Consider the following 12,796-nt stretch of genomic DNA (forward strand, 5'->3'; position numbering starts at 1 on the left):
ATTCTAACTCCCAGCCACATGTTGCCCTCTTCCCTTCCCCATCAGCTGAGGTACGAGGAAGGAACAGCCTTCGCAAACTGCCTACCACATATTCCCCCCATCGAACCTATTATTTTACCCCTTGAATTGTCTGTTTCAAGGGCAATGCTGTCTGGGCTCTGCAACAAACCTGCTGTCTAAAGTTAGTAGACATTAAGACCTATTTCAACAATATTAACACCCATAGTTTCACCCAAGTTATTTGTAAAGACTTTAGCGTTCCTCTCAAGACTGAACTCTGTATTCCATTAAATACTGTAACACTGATACAGCAAAAGCCATGATAAGCAGTAACATTGCAAATATTGTCTTACTAGCCATAACTTATTCCTCAGTGAGCAGTGTTGAACATCCAGGACTTTGATAAATAACAAAAATGAGCGTATATAACTTCTAAAAACTGAGCCTTTTGCATCTTGATGATGAGACAAGTCTTTCCAAGTAAAGTGTAACTGGAAATGGCTGGTCGTGGTTGATCTGCCCTTAATTATTTGCAAGTTACAGCAAAAATAATGATAGTTTTTTTCATGAAAAGATGCATTTAATTTCTAAGTACCTTACTTAATGTTTTGTGTCATAGCAATCAGGTTTACTTGGACGCTAAAACGAAGCATCAATTCAGGTGGCATCTTAATAAATATATGCAAGCTCAGACAGAGATTTACTATTGATATTTGGTTCAATAAAGTTCGTCTCTCTGCCCGTCACTCCCAGGCGATCATTTCAGTGGAAAGGCTGATAGCGACCGGCAGCTTTCCCAGCCCAACTCCCCATGGCTTCCCTGGCGTACACGAGGGCCAGCGGCGAGGGCAAGACACGGTTTATTCCCATTAATCGGAGAGAATCGTATGAGGGACTTTTTTTTTTTTTTTTTTTTTTTTTTCGGCCGCGCGTGCGCGGCACCAGCTCCCCTTTCGCTCTGAACACCTCAGGGGCAGCGAAGAAGCGGCGGCTACCGCCGGGCTGCAGGGAAGCAGCACTTGGGTGGGCAGACCGGGAGAGCCAGGCAGGCATGGCCAGCACGTTCCGTGGAGCGGCACGGAAGAACTCCCAGGGGAGCCCGCTAGGAAACCAAGCGCTTCCCGCCGCTTCCTCCCGCGCGCCCGCCTTCCGCCGGGGCCGCTCCCGGTTGGCTGCCGGGCGGCCCAACCCGGGTCTGCGTGGAACGGCCCATCGACTGCATGGGGTGGGAATTAACAGCGCGCTGGCGCCTGAGCCGGCCCTTTCCGAGGCCGAGCCCAGCGCTTCCCCCCTAAGGGGAATGGTTCGCCCCCGTCACATGGTGCCGGCGGCGGCGCAGCGCCGGCGCGCGCCTCACGTGCTGCGGACGGTCATGGCCGCGCTGCTGAGCTCCGCCGGGTGCCTCCGGGCGCTGCGTCCGCGCCTCCCGCCGCTGCTCCCGCCGCTCCTCCGGCCGCCCGCCGCTCCCGCCCCGCCCCCCGGCCCCGCCAGGTGAGACGTCGCGCCGCCGCGCTGCCCGGTAGGGTTGGCGGGGCCGTCTAAGGCTGCGCTCCGCACGCCCAAGGGCACTGCCGGCCATGCCGCCGGGCCCTGCGGCGCCGCTCGCAGTGGCTGCCCCGGGGGCTCTGAGGCAGCGCTTACTCCAGGCTGGCCCGGCGGCCTCACCGTGTGTGCGTGACCTCCGGGTGAGCGCAGGGCAAAGGCCGTGCGGGAGCCCCGCTGCCTTCAGGGCCTGGGCTGCCCACGCTTTCCGCCACGCTGGGCTCAGAGCAGAACCCCGACCTCCAGGGGACACGGCTCTGCGGGAACACGCCGTGTGGAGGGAGCGTCGAGGATGAGGGGAAAACTAGAGGAGATAAGCAGTCATGGAGTGGAGTTACTGTTCCTGGAGGCGTTCGAGAAATGACTGGACGTGGCGTTTGGTGTTTTGGTTATAGTTGACAAGGCGGTAATCGGTCACAGGTCGGACTCAATGATCTTAGAGGTTTTTTGCAACTTGAATAAGTTGGTGTTTCTGTGACTGAGTAGCTGCACAGTTGGAATCTGGGCTTCCTCTTCGTGCCCTCAGACTCTGCTGTGTCTGTTGTGAGGAGGCGCGGCTTAATTTTTTTGCCATGGTTTTCTCTCCCTTCTATCACACAGGTGTGGTGGAAAACTCAGCCTGTCCTACTCACCTGTGTGCATCCTGGCTGCGGTTTTGATAACACATGTGGTTGGGGCCCTGCGGGAAGTTTAGAGACATAAACCTTCATTGACACAATTAGAGACACATACAGATTTATGAGCTGATATAAGGGTTTAGTGCTGCTCAAGTTGTTCTGTCTCTTATGTCATGTCAATTCTTTGGTGCTCCCTCTAAGTCAACATAACTTAATTCCTGGTAGAAAACTGTAACAGTTTTTTGCCATTTCGAATAGATAAATATGTTCAGTAAAGGACTTGGTGAGTTCCAGAGCTCATTCGGAAGAAGGGATGGGAAAAGACAAGAGTCAGAAATAGTGAACTCCTAGAAGGAAGTCTCACTGTCAAAATAAGGACATTATTGCTAATTTCCCTAGTGTCAGTGCTTATTAGTCTTGCTTTGGGGCTGTTTTGGTAGCCTGGCCAAAGTCTTATCTAAAAAAAAAATAAATAGTTTTCTGTGGTTTTTAATCATTGAAGTGTATCAGATGCCAAGGAGTGCTAAAGTTGGTGTGAAGTATGGAGTAGACTAGTTTGGGAAGGACCAGGAACCAGGAATATCTTATTTATGGTTGGCAACAGAACCTCACATTTAGCTAGCTATAAATTATCAATAAACCTTTCTTCTTTCTGGTAACTGAGTTTTGTTTTACTCAACCAGAAGCTTAATTCTCTAAATTAGTTTGTTGTGAGAAATAATATTCACTGAAATTCATGTGTGACTTGGTGAAGGACTAACTGTTTTTTTGAACCTAGGGCTCCATTTCTAGAAAGAACTTTAAAAGTGCTCTATGTGATGATATTTTGGTTCTTACTGCTGGGCTTATTGGTTGTTTCCCTCCCAATACCTTTTTCTTACACCAAATTATACTTAATTTCAGATATAAATAGGGTCATATGTGGCATAATTCAATGGTCATGCTAAAAACTCTTTTGAAACTTTTTGTACATTCCTCCTGTCCAGTAATTTCATTCCTAAGTTTTCACTTAAAATCTCCCTGTCACACTACTGTGTGTTTAGGTGTCCTAGAGCACAAGTGATGATCTAGAGCCTAAGTGTAAAGCAGAGGTAGTACTTACAAACTGAAATTTCATGTATTAGGCATATGAGTTATTTTTTTTGTCTTTAGTGTTTTATTTATTTATTTATTTATTTATTTTTCTTAAGCCTTAATTTTTGGAACTGGACCTCCTTTGAAGAACTAGACTGGCAAAGGGACAACATTTTGGCTTCCTCTACTAGCTGTTCAGGTCTCAAGATTATTTTTGAGAATGAAATGCAATCTATTTGGAATAGTAGGGAAGGACACACCCAGTTTTAAGATTAAATAAACAAACAGGAACAATCTAGCATTTTGCAAGAAAACTGAAAGTAACTTTGTTTCCATGTGCTTGGTATAGTCACTTTAGCATTGAACATCATAAAGTCAGTTCAGAGGCAAGTCTGTGACTACAATTATAGTAATGATTACAGAAAAGTTGCAAATCCGTTAACTTCTTTAGAGATGTGAAAGAGCAAGCATCACATTCAAGCTGAGGTTTTATCAAAACATCATTATTGCTTTGATTTTAATCTAAGCTGCTTTGAAAAATGAGTTAGGATAGTAGATGCATGTCATAATGGTTGAGAAGCATTTCATAGCAAGTCAGATTTAAGACTAAATTTAATCTTTCACTTGACCACCTCTGCTATGAAACATGAAATATGTTGACTTACATGACCGCCATGCAGTTTTATTAAAGATAAACTGGCAGACCCATACAACAAACTTCAGATGTACAAGAGCAGACTTCAGGAGTGCGCTGATTTATATGTGGTATAAATGGTTTATTGGAACTTGTAGAAGCTTCACTAGGGGAAAAAATGCCTGAATTTGCTGTTAGTATCTGAGTGTCAAGAATGGTGCAACAAACTTCTCCACTGACAAGTGTTTAGAGTAGATTTTTGAGTTAACATCAGGATATTTTGGAGGGACCTTATTCAGCATACTGTAGGTGATGATGTTATGATTTGATGTTACAGCTTTCTGCTGTGGGAAAGTTAGTGTTCTGAAAAAGGATGTTGTCTCTGTTCTTTTGACACCCTCCTGTTGCTGGCCACCTTGTCTGGCTCTAAATCAGGGAAGGAGAGCAGTTAGGCTCCTAAAGCATATAGATCATGGTATAGCCGAGGAGAAAAATCAAGGAGAATCAATACAATAACAAAATGAAATCGAGCTAGCAGACCTACTCCCCTGTGGGCTCCCCAAAGGGCCTGCCAGGACCCTGCTCTCTCACAAGCTTGTTGCTGTGTTTTCAAAACTGTATTCAGCATAAGTCCAAAAGACTGCCCTATGCTTGCTTGAAGAAAATTAACTCAGGCAAAACCAGCACAGAAGGTACTTGTAATAAATAACTCTTGCATATTGATCCATTGTGCTGTGTTTCAAGTATGTTGGTAAGATGGGAGAGCAAATTATCCTTTTCAAAAAGATTTCAGATTGGGGGTGGGGGAGATGGATTTGATTAAGTCATAAATTAAAGACCAAAATGATTCATGGCTTAGGGAATGGTGTATTTTATTTTTTTTTTTAGATTACCTGCAAATGAATTCTTTTTTGGCTATTCACTGTCATACTCTGCAATCTATTACCAATCGACAAAAAATGTAGAACTGAATGCTTATTTACATTAGCAAAACGATAGGAGAAAGGCTCTTCAAATGCAGAGAAGGCATAGACTTGCTTTTCATAATACTCTGTTGTAATAAAGTTACGCAAGGTCCACTGTTGTTGCTTCTTTAAGTGTTTTAGTGATGGATATAAAATGCCTGGATAGTTCCCTAGAAACCACAGACCTTAGAGGTGTTAAGGCTGGAAAAGATCCATAAGATGATCAAGTCCAACAGTTGACTGACAGTGCCAACCTCACCACTAAGTGGTGGACTTCACCACATGTCCCCAGGTACTTCATCTGCCTGTCTTTTGGACACTTCCAGGGAAGGTGACGGTTCCCTGGGTAGCCTATTGCGCTGCTTGACACCCTTTTTGAGTAATGTTTTTTCTTAAGATCCTAAGTGTAGTACAAAGCAAAGGTTTTCTCTTATCAATCACTTAGGCAATTTTTTAGATATTCTCCAAGAAACACGAGTCTTGTCAGTCTACATGAAAAGACATTAATTTTTCTCTCTTGCTAATTTTTCTCCTGCTTTATCTCATTGAAACAACTATATAGTGGCCTGAATGTTGTGACCTTTTTGTATAGCTGATCACAGCTAACAGTACAAACACTGTTTTAGCAGTCATGTGTATCATGCTGGGATCTCAGGTAGTATATTTAGCATTACGTTTACTGAATTTAATGTTAGATCTGGAGTGCTTTCATGTACACTAATGAATTCTAACTCACTTAAGTTTGCCATTATACTTTGATCGTGACTTTGAGAACTATTTAGTGCCGTTTTTGCCTATTTAGTTTAGAAAGAACAAAATATTAAATACTTTTTATAGAAAAAGCACAGCAACTACCTTATTGTGGCTCTGATAAAGGGAGTCAAATATCTAGTAGTTACAATTAAACGTGGTTATCTTCATATATTTAGACAAATATAAATAATATATGAATAAACATATAGCTAAATATATAAATATAATTTTTTTTTTAAATGTTTGGAATTGTTTGGAATTTGGAAGAGTCTTACAGAAAGTAACCTTTCTGCTGCTGTGAGGGAAAACATGAGCATCACCTACTTTCTGAGTTTTGGGAAAGATGGGACTTTTTTTACCCAGGCTGGTGTGTAAGATACGTTCCTATAGGAAGTTAGAGACACTACCTTAAGTCTGCTCTAGCAGTGTGGAAGACATTAGTATGTGGGTACAGCACTGGGATTCCTCCTTAAACTCTTGTAAACAAGAATTTTACTGTTTGACTTGGTATAAATTTCTCCATGCACACTTCATCTTTGCATCAGTTTATCTGTGAGTTTTATCTTCAGCTGCTTTCCCAGTGTTGTAAGCTGAACTGGAGGTTGAGTTACCACTTGTTCTGGGATTACAAATGCACAGTTAAACTTTCATTTGTGGGCAAGGTCTGCAGCTGTAGAGTCAAAACTGAACATGGTGTAAAGGCTTCAATATCTCAAGGCTACTTCTAATCTTGTGATTGTGGGAGTTGGAGAGAGATCGCTTCATAGGGCTCAATATATCCTTTTGAGTTTCTCCCAGTTCTGAAGCGTAGTTTTTGGGAAGAACCAGATTGCTCATTCGAACAGATCCAAAATTTACTGTGCAGCTTTACATGGTTGCAAATTAAGTGTTTCACATAGAGAAAATCTTAAAATGCCACCTGAAGGTAATTGATGAAAGTAAATACTTGGAACTCATTGCAGCTATTGGGGAAGTTTATGTTTTGTTGTGTAGCATAGCATTTAAGTCTGAAAAAAGTTAATTTAAATAATTGAGAAAATATAATGACATCATAAAACTGCATAATCAAACATCTCGTACTGAGGCAGGATCAGAAATATCAAGGTCATGCATGATAGATTTTCTCCTCCTCCTAATCTTCAGAAGCTTCCAAATGAGAAAGCTTGACTGAAGTATCCCGTTCACATATTTCATTACGGTTAATTTTACAACCGTTAGTATTGGTTGTGTAATTCCTGATGGATTAGGTTCAGTTGCTTCTGTTTGGAGAGTGGGATGGGATGGATGAATCTTTTGGTCTTTTATACTTGTTTTTTTCCCCTGAATAAACACACCATGATGAAGAGATCATTATCTATATTTGAGCTATGTTCCTGTTTTTAGGAGTTGAGAATTTGAAGTCTTTTTGCTGTGTGACATTTCATGCTTAGCAGTGCCTCATTTTCAGTACCCTCTGGGCTGTTTTGCTTAGCCAGTTGCACCCCACTATAAATTTCTGAATTTGTGTTTTGTCCGAAACATACAACTTCTTGTGGTCTGTATTGAAAGTATAATTGCACATGCATTGTGCCAGTCATTTCCTAGTTGGGTCAGGAGATAGCTTCACTTAGACTCTCTGACAATATTCCTAGTTCTGCAAGGACCCACATTTTGACTCTGTATACATACTTAAAATTTTAGTTTACACAAGTACTGCACCCATATTTTGCAACTAGAGGTACATTGTATGTCTTTGAGCTGGTTGTCAGGTAAAGTGGTGCCAAAAGCCTGTACATCCATCGGTATTTTTTTTAATTAGGCTTCTGTTTTTTCAAAAAGTTCCAAGAATTTTTCAGAGTAAATCCAAAGAACTGGAGTTTGAGTAAGGTCCAGTAATTTGCCTTCAATATAGCCTAATGTTGTCAGAAATTATTTGAGTCATTCTTCTGTATTCTCACGTACACCCCCATCTCCTTGTTAAAATTAGTAACTATAGTTAAAATTTACAGAGGATGGTTAAAATTAACATTCCTTGAAAGCCAAACAGTGTATGAGCTGTCATTTTTTCCTTGTGAAGAGGTAATTTCTAAAATCATCTTTATTAAATTTAGCAACCTTTCTTGCTGCCTTTTTAGGTCACTTCCTGCCCAAAATGGTTAATGATTTTTATCCTTGCTTTTTTTCCTACTCTTCTTAATTGTGTGTTGTTTTTCAGTTTCTGAAAACTAAAGATTCCTGATGCATGGATAACTGCCTTGTTTTGTTGATTTCTTCCTGTGTTTCATAGAGAGGCTGTGCTATAAGTACAAACTTTCACTATGTTGTCTACTGTGTTCTTTGCCTGGTTGCCTGAAATCAAACCTAATGCTGTCCCTTAATTTTTTAAGTTTGTATCTTTTTTGGAAGCTTTCTGGTCTGCTCAGTCTTTCATCTTATAAAATAGTGAGCTCTTTTTTGGTCTTTTTGGTTTGGCTTTTTTTGAGTTCTTAGTTGATTAGTAATGCTAAATACCAGATTCAAAATAGTAGATGCTGCAGCTTCACCCAGCTTTTGAAGCCACAGTTATTTTTAACAGATTCTTATTATGGGATTGGCTTAACATTACACAGCACCTTAAATAGTGCTAAATGTGTAAATGATTCAGATGCTAAAGGCCTACATTTGGTGAGGTACACTTGAGTATTACACCAAACATATTACAGATTGATGATGATAGTTTAGGTGGATGCCAGTGAAAGTCTGAGTTCCTCAGGTTGTTTTATAATCTCGTACTGTTTTTACCTCTCTGTCTCAGAATGAAACTCAGACTCCCATATTGCCATTCCTTAAAATGTCTTTAATCAGTATAAATTAACAGAAGCACCAGTACCATATTTGATAATATTGGGGGGGCGTGTAAATAGAAATGCCCAATTCTGCTCACCTTTCAGAAGGTGAAGTTACTGTAAAAAAATAACACTTCCATTTCAGTGTATAGTGTTTTAAAATGTGCAACTGTAGAAATTGGTACCCTATAATATTCTAAACTTGTGTTACAAATAGCATCATGGTAAGTAGGAGAGTTTAGTAGCAAGTGAAACTTTATAGAGTCTTCTTGTGCTATTAACCAGCTTATGTTGACCATGCACATACTGTTTTTATCTTTACACTTCATCTGATGGCGCTACTTTAAAATACTTTTAAACTACTTTAAAATATTTGTGACTTCAGATGTGGAGAATCTTACAAAGGTGGCTTTCTTAAAATAGTGCAGGACTTTAGAACTGTAGATACCAATTTGTTTTTGGTTAGAAGTATGCTATATGTCATAAGATACTTTTCAATAATTTGAAAAATACTATAAAACATCAGCAGGTTTTTATAGGGAAAGGCAATTCTAATCTGAAGCACCAGAGTTTTGTCCACTTGTGCTTTGATTGTTAGTGGAAATTAAAGTATAAATTTCTGTGTTACAAATATAGCCCTGCGTTGCTGCAGCTTCCAGAGCATTTTTCTAACACTTCTGGAAGCGTTCTAAAAAATTTTCAAGTAGCTCTTTTAATGGGTATGTAAGAGTGGATGATACTATTTTCTTTTTTTTAATTTATATCTTTAAGAAAAAGATAAAGAACTTGCAGTCATTACAATTTAATTCTAGCTGTCCACTGGCTAGCTCAAAGTTGAGTATTGCTATTTATATGTTACTAAGGAGTTACTTAAGTTCTAGGCATCTCACTTGTTTGTTAAATCCTGGAGGAGTTAAAATTTAGTATCTTACTGTTATTCTTACCTTGTGCTACTGGATTTTATGCTGATTAGTCTAATGACTTCTGTTTTCCAAAAGTACCCTGTGGTTATAACGGGCAATAGAAGGAGAAGACGAAAAGTAGGGGAAAGAATTGGGGAAAATGGTGCCCTTGGGAATACTTCTAGTGAGTCATGGCATTTCTTGTAGCAACAAAAATGTTTGATGTTAATCTGACAAGGTGCTTACCACGAAAAGTAGTGTTCCAGAGCTTTTTTCCTTTTTTGTTTGTTTTTATTTCTAGTTTCTCTGATTTTAGGTACCTTTCCTTTCTCAGTTTCTTTTTATTCCTGGATAATTCTGATGGGTTGTGGACATTGTGAGCTGTTTCCACTGTCACCTGATGGAACAGTAATTTTACTTTTTTGTAGAAGTGGATAAATTGGTATTGTGCTCAGTTAGTGAGTAAAATAAACTCACAGAGGGATCTGAATAAAATGAGAACTAGCCCAAAGGGATTGGTGAGAACTTGCATCTATCAGGAAGTGGAACTGAGACTGAAGGAGGGGATCTGTCCTTTTTTGTCAGTCTTTTTTCCCTACTTTAATTCTTTCTTCTTTATCCTTTCCCTAGTGAAATACTATGCAGATAGTTAGCTGGGCTCTGGAATATTCTTCAGGAGAAACTTTAGAAGATAGGGCAATGTAAAAATTGTGTTCTTGAAAAAGGTAATGCCAAATACTACCAATGTTCTTCATTATTAAAGGATTTTTAAAAAAACAAATATCGTCTCTTAAACTGTTGTCATGGCTCCATTAGGAAAGAGGTTCTGCTTCAGGCTACTTCTAGAGTTTATGGCCTGCTGAGTTACCAAATCAAGATTTCAAACAGCAAGGGATAAGCTGGTCTTTTGGGCTACTTTCTGCTCACAAGAGGCAACCAAATGGTAAACCACCAGTCTTTATTTTGTACCCCAGGGATGATTTCTCTGCCATTTAGCAGCTTGCTGCCAGTGCTTCTGAAATATGGAATTGCCACCAGCAAGCTTTTGTCCTCCACTGGACTTCTTTCCTTGGGCCTTAAACTATGACTGGTGAGAAGCCAGCCAGCAGATAGACTGTGAAAAAGCTTTGGAGGCAGGAAATTGTTTTGTAGAGAATGACAGCACTCCTGGCTTTTAGGCTGCCATTTCACAAAATTTGGAGCCATTACTTTGTAGGACTTCTAGAGCACCTGTAACATCAAGGAATACAAACGTGGGGTTTTGGTTGTTTTTTTAAACTAGAAAGCTTACAAGAATTTAACTGAAGAATTGTCTGAAGAGGCAGAGATGAGGGAGGGCAATTTCAGAAGTTGCTGAATCTTGTTTTTGCCACCCAGCAAATATTACCTTTTTCTGTATAGGATTATGGAGGAGGATCATCTGGTTTATTTTAAGCAGTTGTAAGCACAGTTGAGAACAGACTTTCTGAAATGCTTATGTGTAATGATAATTTCACCTGCACAGGCTGTTCATAACCTTGGTGTGGCACATACTCAAATTTTTTTTTTCTTAGGTATATCAGCTTGTTCTTTAAAAAAAAAAAAGGCGAACTTTTTTTTTTTTTTATTGCTTTGCTGGATATAAGAACACTTTCTCCTTATGCTTCTTGTTGTCATATTTTATTTTGAGACAATAAATGTTTAAATAAATCTGTTGATGTCTGGTTTACATGGCAGAATGGGTGGATGCTTCATCCTGCTTATTGTCAATTCTGTAAAATGTGGCATGATCCTGTTGGTGTTTAAACCATTGTTGTCTTAACACGCTGACCTCTGTGATAGCTCTTGTACATTTTAATTGACAAGAAAGGTATGATTTGCTGCCTTGATTTACTGTGTTTTGGAAGATCTGTCTGTGACTGTTCTTGAGATTTTTCAAAATGTTGTGAGAGCTTTAGTGACTAGCTGTAATGGGACAATAGACTTTCATAGCACTTGGATGACTTAAAACTTTTTATTTTTGTGGGAATATTATTTGAACCATTTAATTCATGAGGTGAAAATCTCAGAAATGTGTCACTGTGAGAAAATGTATGACTGATTTATTAAGTAGAAAGGCACTGAGATGAATCACTTATATTTGTTTATTTTAAAATTGAATGTTTTTGAGACTGTTCATCAGCAAGAAGTGCATTATTTTTTTGATATTGTGTGATTAGCCTAGATCCAAAATGACTCACAGAATTATAATATTTATTTTATTTTTGTTTGTTTCTGTTCAAGCAGAAATATTGTTAACCAGATAAGGTTCCTTACACTTGCACCTCAAGAGGAAGGAAGTGTTAAAGAAGAACTGGTTTCAGAAGTTCAAACCAGACCCACCTGGCAGTTTGACTGGGCATTAAATAAAGTGGATAACACTATCAGAAAAACTGGCCGCATCCCTAAAACTCTTTTACTAAGAATCTTCCAGGAAATAAGCAAAGCAGGTAAGTTGCTTCCAATTAAAACAAAATAAAGCTAAATTTCAGGCTGGTGTTTAACCAAGGAAATGAGTTCATCAAGCCAAGGAAATTGAGTGTTCTGATCTGTATTTTGTCTTTGAGTGTTTGATCTGCTGTATATGTCGATGGTGAGGCTTTAAATACTTTATTTTGCTTTGAATGCTCATGTTAGCATTTTCAAGCGTTTTTTTTGTCTTTAAGGATTCATAAGTCTTATAAAAATGTACTTTTAAGGTATGTTATATTGTCTTGTTTTTTGTAGGTTTTTAATCTGGTAATGCACTTTCCTCATGTAATTGTACTGTGCTTTCTGAGCAGGGATCATACCTGTCTCCTTTCCACAGTATATTTTTAAACTGTCTGTAATGAACCATGCTGCCTTTAAGATGTTATTTGTTTTAAAATGGAACTACAAGAGGGAAATGTGGAGGTGATCCACAAGTTTCCACGTTTCCAGGTAGCTGTGGTTATTCATGATGAGAGAGCTTTATTTTTTTCTTTTTTAATAAAATAAAATAAAATAGCTTAGGCATTGTTCATTCTGACAGATTTAATACCTCTTTGGCTAAAATATGCAGACTGCATTAGTATTTTGCAAGCCAGCTGCCACAGTTGATGAGGTTTGGTACCAGTTAGCATGAGTCAGTGGAGATATTTAAAGAATATACTTGCTAATTACTACTGCTGATATTTATCAGTGGCAGCATGTATTGTTTTGCTTAAGTTTTAAACTTTGCTGTGTGTTGCTCTGGACTGTAATGGCTTGTCTAGCTGGCATTGTGCTTTTAAAAGTTTTGCGTTTTACTGTTTAAAGGCTGAACCTTCAATTCATGCTCTTTCTGTTGAATTTAGTTTTTTTTTTTCCTTGGGACATCCTTTCTGATTCTGACTGCTTTGTTGTTTTTTAGATGTAAATCTCTAAGTTGTGAATGGGGGTTGGCAAGAATTTTGTGTCTCTAAACCTCTCTGCAAGTAGTTCTTCATGAACTTTGACTAATTCCACAGTTTCCAAGTCATACTAA

General features: G+C 39.3%; 1 protein-coding gene across 2 annotated transcripts in view; it reads left to right on the forward strand.

Annotated features, from left to right (window-relative positions):
* The first annotated feature begins 916 nt into the window (after window positions 1–916).
* The window catches only part of LRPPRC (leucine rich pentatricopeptide repeat containing), an 86,734-nt gene continuing 74,854 nt past the window's right edge, over window positions 917–12,796 (forward strand). Inside the window, exons 1-2 of one of the 2 annotated variants that reach the window (XM_058834304.1) lie at window positions 917–1,491; window positions 11,554–11,759. In XM_058834304.1, coding sequence (XP_058690287.1) covers window positions 1,052–1,491; window positions 11,554–11,759 — 646 coding nt within the window. In that variant the 5' untranslated portion in view covers window positions 917–1,051. The remainder of the gene's footprint in view (window positions 1,492–11,553; window positions 11,760–12,796) is intronic. The other variant, XM_058834305.1, reaches the window with a different exon arrangement.

The sequence above is a fragment of the Poecile atricapillus genome, chromosome 3 (genome assembly GCF_030490865.1).
Source record: "Poecile atricapillus isolate bPoeAtr1 chromosome 3, bPoeAtr1.hap1, whole genome shotgun sequence".
Taxonomy (NCBI): Eukaryota; Metazoa; Chordata; class Aves; order Passeriformes; family Paridae; genus Poecile; species Poecile atricapillus.